The sequence below is a fragment of the Parasteatoda tepidariorum genome, chromosome 3, assembly GCF_043381705.1.
Source record: "Parasteatoda tepidariorum isolate YZ-2023 chromosome 3, CAS_Ptep_4.0, whole genome shotgun sequence".
In the NCBI taxonomy this organism is placed as follows: domain Eukaryota; kingdom Metazoa; phylum Arthropoda; class Arachnida; order Araneae; family Theridiidae; genus Parasteatoda; species Parasteatoda tepidariorum.
Genome location: NC_092206.1, coordinates 4500538 through 4521903, shown reverse-complemented (window position 1 = coordinate 4521903; position 21366 = coordinate 4500538). Strand labels below are relative to the sequence as shown.

General features: G+C 27.7%; 1 protein-coding gene across 1 annotated transcript in view; it reads left to right on the top strand.

Annotated features, from left to right (window-relative positions):
* Positions 1–18996, top strand: part of LOC107447088 (lysosomal alpha-glucosidase) — a 43447-nt gene extending 24451 nt beyond the window's left edge. The window contains exons 11-19 of the mRNA XM_016061902.3: positions 573–724; positions 2061–2209; positions 3056–3140; positions 4540–4724; positions 10444–10532; positions 12326–12375; positions 14318–14446; positions 17238–17345; positions 18587–18996. Coding sequence (XP_015917388.2) covers positions 573–724; positions 2061–2209; positions 3056–3140; positions 4540–4724; positions 10444–10532; positions 12326–12375; positions 14318–14446; positions 17238–17345; positions 18587–18655 — 1016 coding nt within the window. The 3' untranslated portion in view covers positions 18656–18996. The remainder of the gene's footprint in view (positions 1–572; positions 725–2060; positions 2210–3055; positions 3141–4539; positions 4725–10443; positions 10533–12325; positions 12376–14317; positions 14447–17237; positions 17346–18586) is intronic.
* Positions 18997–21366: the final 2370 nt, after the last annotated feature.

The window sequence follows — 21366 nt, the reverse complement described above, 5'->3', positions numbered from 1 at the left end:
TAATTTTGTGCATCAATAGGCTTGAAATTTCATAAAGGCAGCAATTGGTATTCTCAAAAAAGAAAGTAGCTGTTTGAAACTGCTTTTTCCAGGAAGTAGAAGGGGTTGCTTATCTTGGATAAGATTTATGGGTGAACACCACAGATTAGGTTTCATGTGAAGTGAAAGGGGAAGGTTAAGAAGACAACCTTTTCTTGAAAAGAAATAAAATAAAAAGACAGTATTTTTAAGGGATGGTCGCTTATTTTTACAAAAAGGGCATGGATAGTGCATGTATAGGGATCAAAGGGCAGGTAGGACGATCAGCCCTTCTAAAAATACTTGGAGAGAACATCATGTCAACTATGTAGCTAATTTGATATTGAAATTATTTTCTTCTTTACTTAAATTTTAAAGATAGATATAATTTATGATGTAATTCGTTTCTCTGTGTAATATTCAATTCAGTAATTAAAATCATGATTCTTTTATTTTTTCAATTTTTAATTATTTTTATGTTTTGAAAATAATCCTATTTACTCTAACTAGCAAGTTTCTGTAATTAAAATGAGGTGTTTTAATTATTTTTATAGCTACTATAAACTTCAATCTTTATGGAATGTCAATGATTGGCTCTGACATTTGTGGATTCAATGGAAACACTACCGCTGAATTGTGTGCTAGGTGGCAAGCTTTGGGTGCATTTTATCCATTCTCCAGAAACCACAATGAGAGGGTGACCATTGTAAGTAGTTGCTCTTTTTTAACAATGTTTCTATTTTTATTATGGTTTTTAAAATTACGCTATAACACTAAAAAAAAATTAAAAAAATACCTCTTGTGACAAAGTAAGTTACATTATTCAGTATGTCTTGTTCAAAAATAAAGTTTTAGATGCTGTAAAACTCACCAAAAATTTTTTTCATTTGTTACCTTATTTTGCTTTTCAAAAGATCTTAAAGTAGTTTTGAAGCCTTGCTAGTTAATAATTATTCGGTATCCTAAATTTTAAAAAAATGAATTTTAGTGGTCAAACATGTGAGATATGACTAAGGTAGTTAACTGCTAACTTTCTACATTTTGTAGAAACAATTCTTCTAGTGGTAGCAAAGTTTTTGATGAATTATTCTTTGTTTAGTAACTTTATTTAAGTGTATTGTAAATTATCCTCTGTACCACTATATATGAATGATTGAAAAGTTCATGTAAGAAACCACTATGTTCTAGTTCTTTAATGGGGAGACTTTAAGATGTTGTCAAAACAACCCATAATTCTACAAGATTTTAAGATTTTGATAGCATTGTAGCAGTTTCCAACTTGCTCCGCTTTGTAAAGCAATATTTTTTACTGGTAACAAATTTTAAGCTATTTGTAGTTTAGTATTTCTCATTTCAAGTAATTTTTCTATCACTACAATAAAAAATTCAAAGTACTATATGAAGTACAACTTTATTGCAGCTTTTTTGTGGTAACTCTTTTAAAGAGTGGGCCTAATTATACTTATTCTACAAGTTTTACTTTTTATATTTCATCTGAGACTGCTAAGAAATAACTTTGCCAAAGGAAATTTTCAGTCATATGTTTTTAAAAATATATAAAAACTAATTTGAATAGAACGTCAACTAATTAGAGATTAAGGTTAGGTGTTGGTAATTTGACCTAACTGCTGTCTCCTGACCTGTTGATTTATTAGCTATGTACAAATCCTCTTATTAAAAATTATCATTATTGTAAATTATTGTTTTTATTAAATTATTTTTATTAAATTTGATATTTTTTATTCTATGATATTTTATGGTGTACACAAAATAATCTTCTTAATTAATATTTTGTTTAGTTCTTCTTATCTTACAAGTGTTTTCTTATCTTTTTTTTTCTAGCAATATTATTATTTTTTTATTAAAAAAATACAATGTTAAAAAATACAATTTAAAATATCTTTGTTTCTCCTTTTTTGCACTCTAATACCTGTTTTATATAGTGAAATCTTAAGATATTTAAAATTTTTTTGTTAATTTAAAGGAATTACAAATGCCTTCTTTTAAAAAAAATTTATTTAAGAAAATGCATATTTATGCAGGAACAAGATCCGGCAGCACTTGGTCCCACAGTTATAGAAGCAACAAGAAATGCATTAACTCAGCGATACTTTATATTGCCTTATTTGTATACTTTATTCTACCGCAGCCATGCTTATGGAGAGACTGTTGTGAGACCCACCTTTTTTGAGTAATATTTTCAATTATATATATGACCCATTAATTTATGTATTCATATTTAACTAAATATTTCTCTTGCAGTTTCCGATTAGTAGACTGCAAGTCAGGGGTGTGCTTGGGGCAAACTCTTTGATTAGATCACCCTGAAAAGAATTAATAATTTAATGAATTAGTTGAAAACTGAATCAATTTGACAATTCTATAAATAATGAATTGTTGTAACTTACAGAGGAGTAATTCACTCATTTTTATTTTTAATTTTGTTTTAATAATTCAATCAGCTCAACAGAGATGATGAAAAAGGCAAAAACTTATTATAATGTCAAGTTTCTGTTTTGACTTAGCTATTATAATGGCATATATTCAAGATTTCATTTTTGTATCTGTTCTGTGACTTAGCTAACAACTAATACTGATTCAGTGTAGCCACAGAACAAGAAAATCAGAGATAAATGATAAATGTCAGGGAATTTTATCAATCTGAGAAAAATAAGGGTAATGCAGGGAATTAAAGTTCTAAAAAAAATCAGGGAAAATTAATTAGTTTCAGTTAAAGATACCTAAACATACAATATCTTTCTTAAAATAATTGTTTTGCATTCATTTTATAAGTTTTTTTTCTTTCTGTTTGAACTCTAATAGCAAGTGTAACTATTATGTAATATACATAACTTAAGAATTAATAACAAAATTTACACCACAGGTTGCAAAAATCAAGGAAATTCGATAAAATTAGTCTGGAAATAGTTTCACGGATAAGAACTTCCAAAAATTGGTTGTGCTATTCCTGACGCTTACAAGTATTTTATTCATTTTGTGTACCTTATATAAAATAATTATTGAATTTTTATTCTAGATTTCCTGATGATATAAATACTTACAATCAAGATGAAGTGTTTTTATGGGGTCCAGGTTTAATGATTATACCAGCCCTTTATCCTGTAATGTGTATTTTTTATATATATTTCTAATTCATATAATTGTTGAATGATGTTTTAAAAGGATGCCATGTCAAGGAAGAAAATTTTCCTCTCAAATTCTCTTTTCCCTTCATTACTAATTTAAAATGTAAAGTGAAGAAAAAGTGAGTTTAGAAAAACCTAAAGTAAGTTATGAAGGCTCAAATACTGAAAAGAAAATCTGAAAATAAACAAATGAGAATAAATTATGAGATGATTATTTAAGATTACGCAACGGTGAAGCTCTCTTCTAATAATTTATTTGCATTTTATTATTTTAAAATATTTTTTTCAGCAATTTAAACTTCATGACTTACTCTAGATTTACCTGAACTTATTTTTATTTTATTTTAAATTAGTAATAATGAAGAAAAAGAATTTGCAACGAAAATTTTCTTCCGTGGCATGGCCTCCTCTACATAATTTTCTAGGATTAAGAACATTTTAAGATAAGTTATAATTTAGAGAATTAATTTATTCTGCTAAGTTCTTTTCATAAGGCTATTTAAAAAAAAAACATGTGAGGTATGCATTTTACTACATCTTTATTAACTTATTTTTGTTTCTATGAGCGTGTAATCTTGCAATCAAAATTTTGATGACCTTTTAACTCGCTTAAAAAATCTCTACAAAAGCTCTGTGCCTTATCACTATGCAAATTTCAATAATTTTCTGACCATTACAAACAAAATGTTTTGCTAAGTAGAGTTTACTGCCATCGTAAATTCCTAACTCTTTCTTTCTTAGTGGAGTATTTGAATTACTTTTGAAAATCTATGCCTAATTGCAATACAAGCTCCTAATGTTTCCTGACTTCTGTAAGAAGAATTTATTGTCAATCAAAATTCTGATTACTTTCTGATTAACTAGATTTCTCAAATCTCTTTTAGAACTCAGTTCTGAATCACAGTACAAGTATTAATCATTTCATGACTGTTACAATCAGAATTAATTGCTCCAGGAAACTTATATTCATATAAAATTCTGAACTTTTTCTGATTGGCAATTCTCAAGTCTCCCTCAGTGCTCTCTGCTAGATGACTCTATGAGTTTAATATATTTCTTGACTGCTACAAGCAAAATTGGAAGCTATATCTTCACTATTATAAAAATTGTCATATTTCAATCATTTTCTGATTCTCCAAATTTCAAGACAAAAAATTCTACAATTTCTCCTTCTAATTACATTTCTAAGAACTCCTGATACTATTCCTGATTACTTGACCCTTTCTCCATAATACCAACAAAATGTCTCATTTGACAAATAATGATTTTAATAATGATGTGTGTATTGATTGTGTTAAATTATTGAATTGAAATATGTGATGTGTTAATTTGACTAGTTACTAGTCTTTACTAAACTACTTTTTCTTTTTTTAAGGAGGTTATTAATGTTACAGCATACTTACCTGAAAGTGTGTGGTATATAGGTGGGCTAACTCCTGAAATGATTCTGAGTAAAGGTGAAAACCACACTTTCAGAATTGATAATGTTACTATTATAATAGGTGTGAGGGGTGGTTACATTTTACCTGCTCAGCGTGATTCTTCTACGACTACTAAAAGGTAACCTTTCAACAGTTTGATTTTCTGCTATTTTAAATGTTTTTTTTAACTATCATTTTACTCATTAACACCCAAGTTGCCACAATTCCACAATGATTTATCTTTTCCACAATGAACTATTCCACTATCCACTTCTTCCACTATGAACCACCACTTTGACCTTCTCTCTTCCACAATGAACTATGGAGAAAACTAACTCATAAGTAATAGGTTTCAACTCAAGTGAAAAAAGGAGAAGGAATTTTTAAAGAAAAAAATGTAATATTGATTGCAGCAAAACTATAATTCTACTACAAAAATATAATTCCAATTCACTAGTATATAAGACATGTTAACTTGATTCTGCAGTGGGGTCCTTTTCATAAATGAAGGTTGACATTCACGACAACACCACTTCCCACATTGGTGACCTTTGGATGTGATGTGAACACGCCTACCTAGGTAGAAACGCTCACTATGATTTGAACAAGCGTACTTCGATGAATGGTCCATATTGAACAGTTGAATTACTATTGTGATTGCTACATTAACCTCCTCACGCTGTTGCTTCTCTGTCTCGATCAGACACAACCTATACACTCGACTGCTAAAGGCAACACAGGAGTGACATGACTGTGAACTTAATACAGCTCTCACAAACAGCAGTCAAAAAGTAAGGTGATCTTAATACAGCTCTCCTGGTTTCTCACAAAACAGAAATGAATTAACTAGTGGTATCCGTTCATCAAATTCTATCACAGAAATAATTCTGGTGATAGAGTACCTTAGCAAAACTATAATTCCTCTGCAAAAATTATAATTCCAATTCACTAGTATATAAGACATGTTAACTCGATTCTATGGTGGGGTTCCTTTTTTTATACATGAAGGTTGACATTGTCTATATCTCACAACCCCCACAATGATTATTAAACTGCGAATGACCAACTTTTTTTAGAAAAAGTTTCTACCTAATGTAAAAAGTAAAATATATATCTATGTATATGCATGTAAATATTTATGTACAAAAGAAGGTGATCACACACATAACTTTTGAACGGTTGGTTGGATTTTCATTCTGTAAAGTGCTTTGTTAATATCTCAAAGAAATCTCTTAAAATATGTTAACTGTAACTGTAGCGGAATATGTATTTTGACAGAAAGTATACTCTTCTGTAGAAACATACCTTTTTTTTCATTGAATTCAGATTCACCCTTAAAATAGGGGTAATAGACAAAGTCTTGAAAAGCTGGCTTTTATAGTTTAACCACTATAATGGTTCAAAAATTATTTTAAAGTATGCAAAATTCTGTCCAATTATGTTATGTTAAATTACTAAACTCAATTTTATTTTAATGTGTCACATTTCTCATCATATGTCTTAAATGATTGGCTAAACTACAATAATCCTTTCACAGAAAATTACAAGTCCTCAACTCAAAGATGTAATATAATAGGGAATTTAAATTAATTAAATAATTTTTATTAATTAATTTGTTAATGATGAAAAAAGCTGTGAATTGTAAGGTATAAAATTTTGTAAGTATTTAGAATTTTTTAAGCCTAAGTAAAATTTTCATGTCATTTGATTGATAAAAAAGTGCTTAAAAACTAATTCAAAAGATAAACTACCATGGTATTCAAATTACATCCTATTTTGAAATTGCGTTGCCAAGTTGCAGTACTTCATATTCTACATCATATGAATTAGCGTATAAATGAAAGTATTTACCCGTTCTTTAATCATTTATGCCCAGGAAACTAAGAAACGCCTTAATTTTAAGAATTTTGTAGGTAAAAAACTGGTAATCATATTTTTTAAAATTTGATATCCATCTTTTTCTTTAAATTATGTGTTTTAGTTCTAGGGTATACATACAACCTTTTTCATTAGTAATCAAGTAACAGATTCGGTAGAATGTTTTTTCCCCACAATAGTGCTGCTGCTTTTAAATTTTACAGGATTCTGTTTTACTAACCTCGTAAAAATTGTTAAAGGGTGCAGCAAATAAAATTTTTACTATTAAATTTTAAATAAATCATCATCAGATATTTTAATGTTTTGAATTTAATGAATAAATAAAATATTGAAGAAAACTGTATAAATTTTAAATGATAGCAGAGAAAAGTTATTTTTTCTAGGTTCATCTTCAACGTTTTTCACAAAAAAAAAAAAAAATGTTTACCAGAGAAAATAAAAATTACATTTTGGATTATTTGACTATGAATGAATTTTGAAAGGCTACGAGTTTAAGAATTCAATCCTAGTTGGTGTAATTTCTTAATAAGTGTAATTTCTGTCTTTAAAAGCCTGTTTTTTTTTTCTTTTCAAGACAAAAAGAAATGCAAAGATCAAATTTTGTTCGTTAATTCGTCTAAATTAAATAATAATAATAATAATAATAGAAGGATGCTTGAAACAAACTTAATTTTAAAATAATTTAATTTGATTAAAAAAAGCTAAAAAAATATGACCAGTTGAGAAAACTCTTAACAAAGTAGTAATTTTTTTTTCAATATAAAATTCTTTCTAATGACAAAATATTCAGTGAACTAAAAATATTATATGTTCACACAATTTCAATCTATTTATGATATTTTTTTTTAGGTAAATTAGTATAAAATAAATTCAAATTAAAAATAAATCATTATAACATCTCATATAGATTCTGTATATAGCTTAAAAATGTAAGATAATACTTTTTATTAATATTTAAGCTTTTCAAGTTTAGGTTGAAAAACTGTTAAATTTCTTACACTACGTTAAATTTTGTCTATTTAAAATCAACACTCTTCTTATAATATTTATTGCTAAATAATTGTGTTGATAACTTTTAGTTTTTTCTTTTTCTCCAGTGTGTTCTATTTTTCGTATTTATTTATTTTTATTCTGTTCTTTATTTAACCCTGTATTCTAGAAGAAATTTCTGTAGTGATCAGCAATATTTAAAAAGTATCACATTATGTTAAGCATCAATGTTTTATGTCATAAATATTTTGTTGTTTGACAGCAATAGTGAAAGAAAAAATAGTGTGTACATATTTTTAGATTTATAATAGCCAGAACAAGAACTGTGCAACTTTTCCCCTTATTTAAATTTGTGCTTAAACTTAAAGTTATATTTTATCTACACCTTCATCACAGTATATGAAAGATTTCTACTATTTTGTTAATGGTATAAAAACCTGATGGAAATAAACGCAATTGTTATTTTATTAAACATTACAGTGAAACCTCCAAGAAAAACCAGCTCTATGTAACGACCACCTGTAATTACAACTACTTTTAGGAGGCACAGAATTTTTTTCGTAGACTTTGTGTTGAAGAAAAAACCTCTAGAAGAAACCATTAAAACCTCTCCCAGCGACCGAGAAAATATCTCCACCAAATGCAGAAAAGGTCAAATAAGGAAACACAAAAAAAAAATATTTAAAACAAATTTAACAAAACAGATATTAAATAGTATTTCTACCAATGAGAAAGTTGAGATTTTACTTATTATGACATTCGTGTGTATTAAAGGTGATAAAAACATTAAATTACCAATGAGTGATTTACTCATATGCCAATGGAGAATAACTTAAAGGATAGAGTGGTACAATCCCCAACCATTCCTTCATAACCATTCCTTCATAATCATTCAATCATAAACCATTCCTTCAATTTTATCGATCCAATAGAAAAAGTACGTATATGTGTCTAGACAAAAAAATATATATAGGACAGGGGTGTTCAGTCGAGAAGTTAGTCAATGCAATGTTAACTTGACAACACCAATTAAATTAGAGTAATCAAACAAAACATTCTAATGGCCAAAGCATCAAAAGTGGTATCAGAACAAAGCATTGGTGCTGACCAACAAATTACCCAATTTAAAGGTCCAAGGTCAATAACTCATTTCTCCTACGAGAGATAAAATATGGTCAAGGATTTTTTTAATTATATTAATTTAATCCTTCATCGAACAATTTTTACATGCCTATACAAATCCTCCAGAGGATTTGTATGGGCGTGTAAAAATAGTTCGATGAAGGATTAAATTAATATAATTAAAAAAATCGTCACACATCAATGTGACAGTATTCAACATATTTCTGTGAGGCTCTTATTTAGAGAGCTCTTTTGGATGATAAAACCACATGTTTCAATCAGATTGCACCAAAGACGAGGCTATCAATGATTTACTTATAGAGTTGAAAGTTAAATTAGAAAAGAAAGTTATTTTCAAAAAATCAAACGCACCTCTTCTCATCTTTTAAAGCTAACTTATTTTTATGATATAAAATTAAATGCAAACTTTAAGCAAAAAACATAATTGTTTATTTATTTAAAATATCTTTATCATTCATAATTGATAAATTTGTTTTTAAAACATAATTATATCAGTTGGGATCATTTCTATAGATGTTAAAGTTTGTTCTTCGATACGTCTTTTCGTGCCGCCGCCAGAAGTGGCTTTTCTGGATCAAGAAAATAACACTGATTAAAATTAAAAGCGTTTTCTAAAAATTGTGTACCTTTAATAAAAATTTTGAAGTCTGTGGAGGTAACCTCTAACAACGACCAACCTCCATCAACAACTATTTTAATGTGGAACGGAGAGTGGTTGCCCCCCCGAGAGGTTTCACTCTACTTGCTAAACTTTTCAACATTTTATAATCACATTATTCCTCTGTATCCACCACCTTTGGCACAGCAATATAGTCCCTGTAATCCTAAAGTACCCCTGTGATCTTCCTTTTCATACTGGCCCTTTTTATTTTTTCATTTATCTTAGTTTATAACGCAAATCAAATTTTATTATATTGAGTATGTAAAAAGAAATGTTTTGGAGTAGTGCTTTACAGACTTCAGTCGGTAATTCTTGTGTATATGCTACAGTTTTTTTTAAAAAAAAAATTAAATTTTATTTCACGTAGGATTTTGAACATGTTATTTAAAATTTTTTCAAAAATAAACAGTGCTGGCCAAAAAAAAATTAATAAAAATACTTACGAGGTTATTACAACTTCAAATGTATTTGTTTTTTCTCCTAGCTGCATATTATTTTTTTTTTCAACATCTGAGATTTTAGAGAATTATTAACATCTTTTGAAATAAAATAGTCTATATATTTGGTTTTATAAAGTTCAAATGTGTATTAAAACATGCTCTTTAACTATTTGTTTTTTGTTACATTTTTTAAAATATTTTTTTCATTTTCTTATCATTTTACAACATAAGATAATAAAATATTTTAACTGTGAAATTATATATTATGAATCTGTGATCTCTGAAATGGGTTATTTTTTGAAAAATTTTAGTAATTTTTATTATCTAATGTTGTATTGTTTCCCTAGCAACTTCAACCCTCATTGGATCAATATTCAGGAATTTTGGCTCAATAAGAGTTCAAAGGGTTGTTATTTTTCCAATATTGACCCTAGGTAGAATCGTCCAATTCACCCTATATTTTACAGCCACTTTACAACAAGTATCGACCCTATATAAAATTGTCAGATTCACCTGATATTTCATATTACTTATTCAACCTATACTGGCCCTATATAGGTCATTCTAGGACCACCATTATAAAATCTAGACATCCCATTATTGGTCCTTTGATGCATGTTCTTTTAGAAGCTATATTGAGCCAATTTTAAGCTAAACTGGGGCCAATTTAAAATTGTTGCTAGGGTTGTTTTTAATATGTTTTACTAAAAATTATGAATTCTCCTAATTTTGATTGTTATTTTCAGTCGTCAAAATCCCTTTGTTTTATGTGTTGTTTTGAATCAAAATGGAGAATCTGAGGGAGAACTATACTGGGATGATGGTGATTCTTTAGGTATTCAAAATATTATTGAGATATATTTAAACACTTTTACTATTGATATACATACAAAAATTTCTCTGCTAAGTTTTATTTATTATTTGCTTCAAATAACCTACCCATTTTTTGGACTTATCGAATGTGTAATTAATGTTAAATGGCGCTGAGATAGCCTGGTTGGTAATCATAATTTGAAGTTAATGCTATTTATTGATATGCTCACATTTTTTACAATTCTTTTATTATTAGTTATTATTATTCCAATATCATGCATTTGAGTAATCATATTTGATGCTCTCTATTTAAGTCAATACCATTTTAAATCCATGCAGCATTTCAATCGTTTTATTAGTTTTTATAACTATGAATTCTCTAATATTTTTTTTTAAAATTCCTACTCTACGAATTCCTTTATACATTATTATTCCGACAAGCTAAATTTAATTTGTGCATTTATTAGTCGCTTTTGTTGCAACAATACCACTTTTTTTTCAATATACTTTTTTATAGTTATCGTTCCTGATATCTGTTATTTTTAAATCCTGATATTTTCACATGATATAATTAAGAATCAAAGTTTGAAATCCACTTTGACCTGCTTGATTTATGCTAAATTCATGCTGTGTTTCAAATTTTTTTTCTGGCAGTTATTGCTGCTGATTTTCACATGATTTTTTAAAATCCTGATATTATTGTAACATGGGAAATTCAAATCAGACTCCTAGACTTGGAGGTTGGGCTGCTCTGGAGAGCAAGACACATCAAACAGACGTCTATTGTACCCAAACCTTAGATAATGACGAGCAAAAAAGTTTTATAGCTGTAACGAAGTTACAGCTATAAAACCCATATAACTATACCCATAATGTAGAGGTGTTATTTGAGGGTACAGAGAACCCTAATAATCTTCCTCAAGCCATTCCTTTTGAACTTGAGAAGCTCTTTTTGACACACACTGGGGTAGTTACAATTTAATTTTATTGCTTGTCTCTGACCCTCCGAGAATCTGTAAATACCTGCACCTGATTTACTGTTGATCCATCAGTTTACCATACGAGACGATTTCCCCCAAGCTACCGAGGAGGTTTTAGCCATTCATCTGTAGAAGGAAAATTTATCTTAAAAGGCATATGAGAAGCATGTCTTAGTGACACATAATCCCTAGGCATAATAAAAGGACCTGGGGCACGAGGTTAACCCATGACTAGAATATTCCTTCCATAATCTAAGGTACATAAAATGTTTCATGCATGTCAGAGCTTCAAAGCGGAGAGTGTTTCCCTTTAGGCAAAATAGCAGAGGGAGTAGGTTAAATATAACTGAAGTGTAGTATTTTTAAAACGATGGCTAAGTTTTTTAATAAATTCTAATTTATAAATCTCAAAATTATTAAAGTTAAAAGTTGATTAAAATCATTTTGGAATACTGGCAGCATACTTATAATATACTACTAATAATATATATAATAATAATATATTCTTATAATAATATATTCTAATAATAATAGATTCTAATAATAATATATTCTAATAATAATATAATGTTATACTTTTAATGGTTTCAGATGATACATAATAAGTTGTAATTGTATATTTTATAAAAGCGCTTGAGTTGAATATTTTGAAATTTTTTAATATGTTCAACAGAAATATTTTTACACTATATACATAGTAAATAGTAATTTTCTGCCCCTGATAGTTTTTTTTTTCTTTTTGAGGATTCTAAATATGTAACATTTTGAATATTTATTTTTATGCATTTATCAATATTTTATTTGCATCAACTCTTATATTTTCCTTCTATTTTAGAAACTTTTGAGAATGGGGAATACAATCTCCTCCATTTTTCAGCTTCCAAGGTCAGTAATAGTTTTTCATTTAATATTGATTGTAGAGAATGCTTATTGTATTCCATGGCAACCTTGAATTGTCAAAAAAATTTTTTTTGGTGAAAAAGTAAAAAAAAAAAAAACTGATGCATTTTTGCAGGAAAACAACCAATCATAAAAATTCTCAGCTACAATAAGTAACTCGTGAGGATGAAGTAAATAAGTCTAACATTTATTCACGTTACTTCTTGTTAAAATTTTGTTACTGTGAGGTTGAATTTTCTATAATTTATTAAAATTAGAATATTAATATTAAATACGTTTTAATTGTTTTTTGTTTAAAATTTTTAAATCACAACATATTTGCAGTTTATCAATACTATTTACTAAAATAGTTCTAATTAGTTTTAAAAATTAAGCTTTTTGTATACATTAAATTTGGTTCTCAATTTGCAAGTTATATGTATGATGGCTGTACGACCAATTCTTGAAGAAAATGTCACTTTTATATTTATTTATATACTTATGTATTGTAGAATCTATATTTTAAGTCTTCGCTTAGTGGAAATTTGTTTCTGACAAAATGTAACTTATTGTGAAATTTTTTATCAATCTATGTTTCATTGCCTTTTTCAAAATATTGTCATGTATAAGAAAAGATGTGATCTGGAATTTTTATATTTTTCTTGAAACATGTAGAGAATTAAGGAAAAATTTTATTTATAAGATTAACCGTGTGATAACCATCAAAATTGATTAACTCGATAATCAAAGAATTTTTTTCTATCAAGCTATTTCTTTTTATATGTATATTTTCTAATGTTAAAAATGATAAAATGCTTTTAAAAGTAAAGTGTAAAATTTATTTTAAATATATTTTTATTGTCATATACTTATAACTATTTTATAAAATGATTGCTTAGATGATTTAGATTGCTGTGCATTACCTCTATGATCTCATTTTTAATCAAACAATTAAAAAGAACTGAAATGAATGTGCAGGCAGTCAATGATTGAGATCAGATTTAGATTTTTCTGTGCATTACAGCTATGATCTCATTCTTAATCAAACAATTAAAAAGAACTGAAATGAATGTGCAGGCATTAAATCACAATTTTTTGTTTAAGTTTATTAAAATTTTAAGGTAAACACAAAAACAAAACTAATTTATCTTTTTAAAGAGATTTGGAGCACTCAGAGATAAAACAAGTTATACTGACAAATTAAGTTTTTGCTTAAGTAATACAAGAGTGAGTTATTACTTTATGACTTTCTATTTTTTGAATTTTTCTTGTCAGAATTTATTTCTTTCAACGATTTTCAATTAATATTTTTATTTTTTTTTGCAATATATAACTTTTTGAAAAATACTTTTAAATTAATTTTGTTTAATTGTTTTCTATCATGGCAAATATTTAAAAAGTATAAATTTTGTTTTTATTTGTTAAAACAGCAGTTTTATTGTTGCTAATAATTTCCTGAACATTATTAATGGACACATCTTGTGATATTATCTTACTTTCAGTCTCTTTCTTTTATTTTTCTGTTTGTGAAATATTGCTTTTGTTAAAGTGAAAATTTCATTTTTTTGAAAAAATTAAACTTTTCAATCATTTTAAATTTCGGCAGAAATTTCCATCATTTTAGTGCCTCAGTGTAAATGAACATCTTAATTTAAAAGTTTTGACCATAGTATTTTAAATTTAAAAAAAATATATATATATGATCTGGTGTAAAGACAATGATGGCACATTGTTTGTAATATTATTTTCTTTCCCTTGTTGTTTGCAGACTGTCAAAGATGGTATTGAATTTTCTTTCTTTTACTCTATTAAAATATCATTTGAAATTCTACTTGCCTGTTCTGATTGTTGTTTTTATTTTGTTTGATTTTTATTATTAAACTTCTTACGGTTTTATAATCTTATTTTAAATTTTTTTATATTTTATTAAGTATTGTTCTTTCTTTAGAATGTTCTACGAAATGAAATAATTAGGGACAAATATGAAGATAATATGATGCTTTACAATATTCAAATACTGGGAATGAACTCACCGCCTACAAAAGTGTCTTTCAATGGTACTGACTGCATGAAGAAGGTAATATAACTTATTTGTGATGCAATTATCTTGTATTGTTGTTATATTGACCACTAGTCTCGTCTCTGAATTAAACTGATATTATTGCATAAACTTATTGCGTCCCTCTCACTGGTATCATGGATCTCAGGGAAATTAGCCTGTAGAAACTCGTTAAGTATGAGACGATTTTGAACCTGGGTAATTCTCCACAAACATAACAAACAAACAAACAAAATAGGCTTGAAATTAAAAGTTTTTATTTACTATTTCTCTTCCTCCGAGTGTACATATATATAAAAAGGGTAGTGTATATATATATGTCCATACATATAAAAAGGGTTTTCAATTTCTAAGAAAAATTTTAATACTACCTAAATGTCACTCTCATAGCTTGTCAGAAACTTTTTCTTAAACTAATTTAATTTATTTAAAATTTTTATGCCAGCATTTCTACATTTAAAGTATAAACTACGTTTACATAAAAGTATAAAATAATATTTTTTTAAACTGTTTAATTATTAAGTTCACCAAGTTGTATCATTCAGAAGTTTGTCCATTCTCTTGGCGCGGGAAATTTTCTATAATTTGACGGGAGGAGAGAAAATTTTTCAATCTTGCACATTGCAACCATGCGCATTTTCTCTTTTTTGTTGCATACATAAAATGCTTTTAACATCAGATTCACCCAACGTTCACATCATTGATTTGAAGTTCTCAACTAAGATGTGTAACAGTTTCTGCTGTCACTTTTCTGTACAACATTTCTATTATACAGAAAAGCATCTTTATTTTAAAAAAATTATTGTTATGTGGAATAGTGTGATTCTAATAAAGGAAATTTCTTAATCCTAATTCTGTCTCTAGAACTTTGTGGCAGAAATAGTATTTTTAAAAAATGCTAAATCCCCGGCATGGAAAAATGTCATTTTCCTAGCATTTAAGCCAAAAGAACAACTAATTTGTCAACATTGTTAAAGTTGGTTTCCTTTATTTTCTCTTGTTAAATGCCTTATAGAAAGTAAGTATTTGAGTTCACCTTAAAAGATATTTTACATTAAGTGTGTTAAAGTATTATATCTTCAACTGTATATCCTATTTTAGGGAGAAATTTTTTTTAAATAAATAAAACCTTTCTCAGCTGCCAAAAATTAAAGGAATATTTAATATAAATTACTATTTTGTTTTATATTTGGCTTATAAAATATATTTAGTTACTTATTTGGAAACCAAACTAATTTGTATCATCAAATATGAAATCACCGCACCAAATTAAAATGATAAGCGAGTCTTTTTCCACTCACCACCAGAGCCTGACTAAGGCAGGGGCGTATGGGGCATTTGTCCCATTCCCCACAGAGGGGCCCCCCAAATCGAATAGAAAGTTTGGAGTAGAACTTTTTTTAAGCAAAATTTCAGTGGTGTGTAAAATGCATCAGTTTCTTCATTAATCTATCGTATAGACGCAAAAAATCTATATTTCGTAAATCCATGACTTTCTTGTGCGGAATTCAGCTAAATTTCTGCAATTACGATGGACAAATTTGGCCAATCAACAGTCTGTATTTTTACATATCGCAAAATGCGATATGTTTACAAAAATACAGGCTTCTGATTGGCTTAAGTGAGCCATCGTAATTGCAAAAATTTAGCTGAATTCCGCCCTAATGTCAGCAAGGATCTGATTTTTTCGCGACTAGATGACAAAGTTAACAATCAGTAAACTGAATTCAGTATGATGGACAAAGAATTGTCAGAAAATCAATAAATTGGACAGAGTGATTTTTCATCTGACCATCGGAGGGGGGGGGGGCTATTTTAGGTTCTAATCAATTTTCTTGTTATCTATAATGAGGTGTAAAATTTTAAATACCTCCATAAAGTTTGGTTTTTCATTACTGAAATAGTGCAGCAGAGGGATCCCCAAAGAAGTTATTGCCCCTGGCTACAATTAGGCTAAGTCGTGCCCTGCTCACCACCTTAATTTTTGTCTACCATCTCAACTAGGCACGCCTGAATTAGGACATCACTATTTAAAATGATATGTTCACGTCAAATTTGGAGACAATGTTATTCCAACATGGTTTTTACATCTATTTCACTAATTACTGTGTTTTGTTGCCTTTCAATGAGTATATAATAGGAAAGTGGGATGGGGACTAAATCTCAGTACACATGTCAACTAGCTTCCATTATGTATTTTGTTAATATTATATTTACTTACAAAATAAAATGCAATTATTATTCTTTCTTTTTTACTGCATTGTTTAGATTAGATAAACAACTAATGAAATGATATTGCGTTTTACGCGAGAAGAGTAAAATATGTATACATGTCTTAACTGGTTTGGCCTTAGTGGCCATTTATTGAAAATATCTTAAAATATGCTTTGATGTGGTTAATCAGGCAAAATAGGGGATGGGCAAAAATATCAAGTTTTTTTAAGGTGTGCTATAAGTTTTGACAACACTCATAATAAGCACACATTTGACAATATTTTTAAAAAACTCACTTTTTTTTTGTTGCTAAAATAAAGTTTTTAGTAAAATTTTAAGAGTTTTTTTTAAAATTTGTTTGCTCTATTTTTGAATAGTATTTACAGGCCTTCCTAATATTCTCCACTAATTTGTATTGTTATAAAATTCAATTTTCATAAATATACCATTTGAAAAAATGCATTGATTTGAAAATTATTAACAATAGTTTAACATTTTTTTTAAAAATCTTTCTAAATCTTGTTATTTCTGAATTTATTATTGAATTTATCTTTGATTTTGACATTTAATTGAATTGAAGTCTTGATTTTATTAGAGCCTGTCTGAAGATGTACCAAATGAGTCTGCTCATAGAAAACTTTTTTGGCTGACTAAGCATTCTCTTCCAAAGGATGCAGAATGTGTCTATTCTCCTATGTTTCCCGTAAGTATATTAGGAATGCACCATTCTGGTAGGTTCTGTTAAATATTCAGCATTTTAAAAACAATTTAACTGGATGAATGATTTTCATTTTTTTATCATATAGTCCAAAAGATTGATGTGAAAATATTAATTAAAAAGAGAGTCCAAATTGTTTTCACGAAATAAAATAATTTATAGTATTCATTCAGATAAGCTTGGAGCATAATTATGCTTTATCTAAGAGGCAGATAAAAAAAAAATTAAAACATGTCATGCTTTTATCCTTTCTGTTAGAATTATGTTTCAGATTTGATGAAATCAGATTAGGTATCAAAATTATCTTTCACTTGATTTTACTACCTTTTTGATTATTTTGACACTTCCTTGATAGTATTTAAAAAATTTGATATATCATTAGGTTTGATACATAAAAAGCTATGCAGGGATATTTTTGAGAACTGTACTGTAGAATTGCAATGTTTAAATATTTATATATTTTTATTTTATATATATGGTACCTGCAAAGTTTGAAATCCGGCATTCTGTATAATGACTAGGCATTGTATGTAATGCCTAAAGCTGGCCGGCAATGTATAAAACGATTAATATTTCACACATTTCCTAGACATTCTATAGAATGCCAAATGAGAAACCGGCAAAGTATACGATACATCTCTGATTTGTTTCGTAATGTAATGAAATGTAATTCAAAATGTCATTCAAGCCTGTCATGTTCCAACAAGTTGGTTAATCTCTTATTTGAAAATTTTGTTTCCCTTAATAAGAAAGGCGTAAATTATGTTTTGTACAACTTTCATTTTTCTTTACCCATTTTGAATAAAAAAAAATTTAATGGTACTCTCATTATTTTTTCAGAATAACATTTTTATTTTAGAGAAGTGCACATCATTTACATAATAACCTCATCAGGATGTTTTTTTTCATACTTTGCCTAAATAGAATTTGTCATTCTATAGAATGCCTAGGTATTATATACAATATTTAGGGAAAGTATGGTACTTCTCATATTTCATACCTTGCCTAAAAACATTCGGCATTATATAAAATGCCTACGCATTCTATAGAATGTTAGTGTTTTATACTTTGCTGGTAACATATTTATTTTTTTAGTGTGTGCCTATATTATGTTTTTTTAAGATAGTAAAAAGACTTATTTTAAGTGACATTTTTAAATCTAAAACTCTTAGAAATCTAAAAATAATTTCTATATTTGTTCTTATTGTTCAATTTATTATTTTCAGAATGGCATATCTGTTGGTTTAAATCCTGTTGCTAATCTCTTACAACCTTTCAACCTGACGTGGCATTAAACAGCTTGCAGTGCATGTAGTTATCTTTTAAGAGAAAAATGAAGTGCCTAGAGAAAAAGAATTTTTTTTACATTTCCATTCTACTTGTTTTATGAATTTTTTAATTAACTACATTTCTGTACCCATTATGAAAAGTGATTGATTATTATTTTAAATGTTTTTAATAAGTATCTCATTTTTCTAGTTTTAGCACACACTAAATAGTATTTTTAACGATGGTGTGAAACTCATGGACTATTGATATATTCAATGCTAATTTTATCCAAAGCATGTAAATCTGTGTTATGTGTAACATTATTAATGAATATTATAAATGAATAAAATTTATGTTGAATATTCAATAGACTTGATATATTTTGTTCCTCCTTATTACTTCTGTGATTTTTAATTTTATTGTTGCAATAAAGTAGTATAAATCAATGCACCTATCAAAAATTTAAAATACTACATTTAATATAATTTTATGTTTAAAACAGGAATGATTGTGTCCTGGTATAACACCAAAATTCCAGTATTTTTTCTTTTCCAATACCTAAAATTTGCAGAAATTTTTGTTCATTTTTAAGAAAAATTCAATTAGCTTCATGGAAAAAGTTGCGCTTTTTCAGCAAAGGGATTTTCTAGATGGCCCTAATTGATTTAAAAAATGGCAACGGAGAAGGGAGTTACTTTTCTCCTTAGGGTTGATAAAATACTATCTGTTTCCTCTTGGAAAGTTTTCAGTTGATGATGATGATCTTTGCTGTCAGAATTTCATCATAATAATCTTCATTTTTGTTCATAGATTTTGTTGACAGTTTTGTTTGTTTTCTTCGACTTTGAAATTAGTTTGCTGCTCTAAATTTGTTATCTCTTATTAATTGTTATTCTAATTATATTAATAGGAATAATTAAATTTTTTTTATAATTTCTGCTTGATTTTCTATGTTATTATATCTCTAACAGGCAAAATTCAATTCTTTTAGTTTCACTTATATTTTTCTTGAATTACGAATTTCTAATCACTATTTGTATTAAAGTGATTTAGGATTAATATTCGCGTGATTTATTACTCATTCTATGTTTTTCTAATCTAATTTTGCTTTATTCATATTGACCTGATTTGCAAACTACAATAGCAATTTAATTTCGATTTGCGAGTCACACATGTGATCTTCCAGTCCTCATATCAACTGCATTTTATGCTCAAACACTTTGTTATTTTTTTTCACAGGATTTAAAAATCAAGGATTGAGATTCTTATTCTCACGATTTTAACATTAAGATTTGTACTCGATTCAATTTAAAAATTTCACATTGTGATTCATATTCATGTTATTTAAAATTTAAGCATTGCGATTTGTTTTCAAGTGATTTCTCAACATCTTATAGGCTAAACTAACCGATGAAGGAACACTTAAGCTTAGCTTGCCCTTAAAAAAAATCATAAAAATTTCAAAATTTGTAATTTTAGTTAAATGATGGTGTCAACATATTTGTTATTAAATGCAAATTATGTAAAAAAACTTTAGATAACTTGCATAATATTGTTTTAAGCTTTTGGTGGTTTAAATAATAAGTAGTAAGATAACCAAGTGAAGGAACAGTTCTTTCCAGTGAATAAACACAAAATTTTCCAGTGAATGAACACTTGATTTTGAGAATGTTTGATGCTCGTTAGGAATCCATAGGCCACACAAATGTATAAAAAAAACAATATTTTTCTTGGAATTACGACATATAACCATAGTTAATGTAGAAAATATTACTTTTTTTTCAGTCATGGAATGGAAAGTAAAATATGTTTGAATACATAATTTTAAAAAAATGTTTTTCATTTTTTTCTCACAGTTTAATAGTCCGTTCTAAATTATGAATGTTTATCATTGTGTAATCTGATGATGTTTTTATTATTATTATAATTCGATCATTTTTTTGTTTAATCTTTTCCTCATATTTTTTAAGCTTTTTTTTAAATCTTTTTAAGTATTTTTTTTCTCTTCGTCATGAGTAATTTATTTCTTTTTCTTTTGATTTAACCTTCCTCTTTTTTCCAAATTTTTGGCCAATGTAAATGTATCTTCGAAATTTCTTTTGATTTTCCAGTTCCATTTCCAGAATTCCTCACTGGATAATAAATGAGAAAAAGGAGTTTCGAAGTTTGAGTAAAACCCATCTCTCATTGACTTATATCTAGTAGTTACTTATGAAACCAATCGTTTTTGCAACTAACAATGCCTCAAGAGGACTTATCTCAAAATCGGTTTTCAAGATACTTTCATTATTAATGTTAGTTGTCTCAGCTTCAGAGCCAAAATTTGATTATACAATTGTTCTTTTTGAAATAAATTCTTCAATATTGAGAAAAGCGCAGGCTATTGGATATTTGGGAGATTAAACTTTTCTGTCAATGTTCCTTTAAAAATTTGCAACATAACTTGTGAGATTTCCTTCTCAAGCTTCTGAAGAAATAGCGCATCGTTACTCTCGAAGCATGTGTTTTGTTGATAAGTTGTCTTGCTCATTAACTCTTGGTGTCTGTTTTGCATGCATTTGTTACAGTCAACGTTTTCTACATCGAATGAAAAAATATCGCATTTCATAAAAGCATTTTAACTTCATCAGTTGATGCCTCAAATCTTATTTAAAAATGGATGTAAAATTTTCTAGACATATTGTTTTACAATTCTTTTGTTTTCAAGATCTAACGAGATTTCCAAGAATTACGTAGA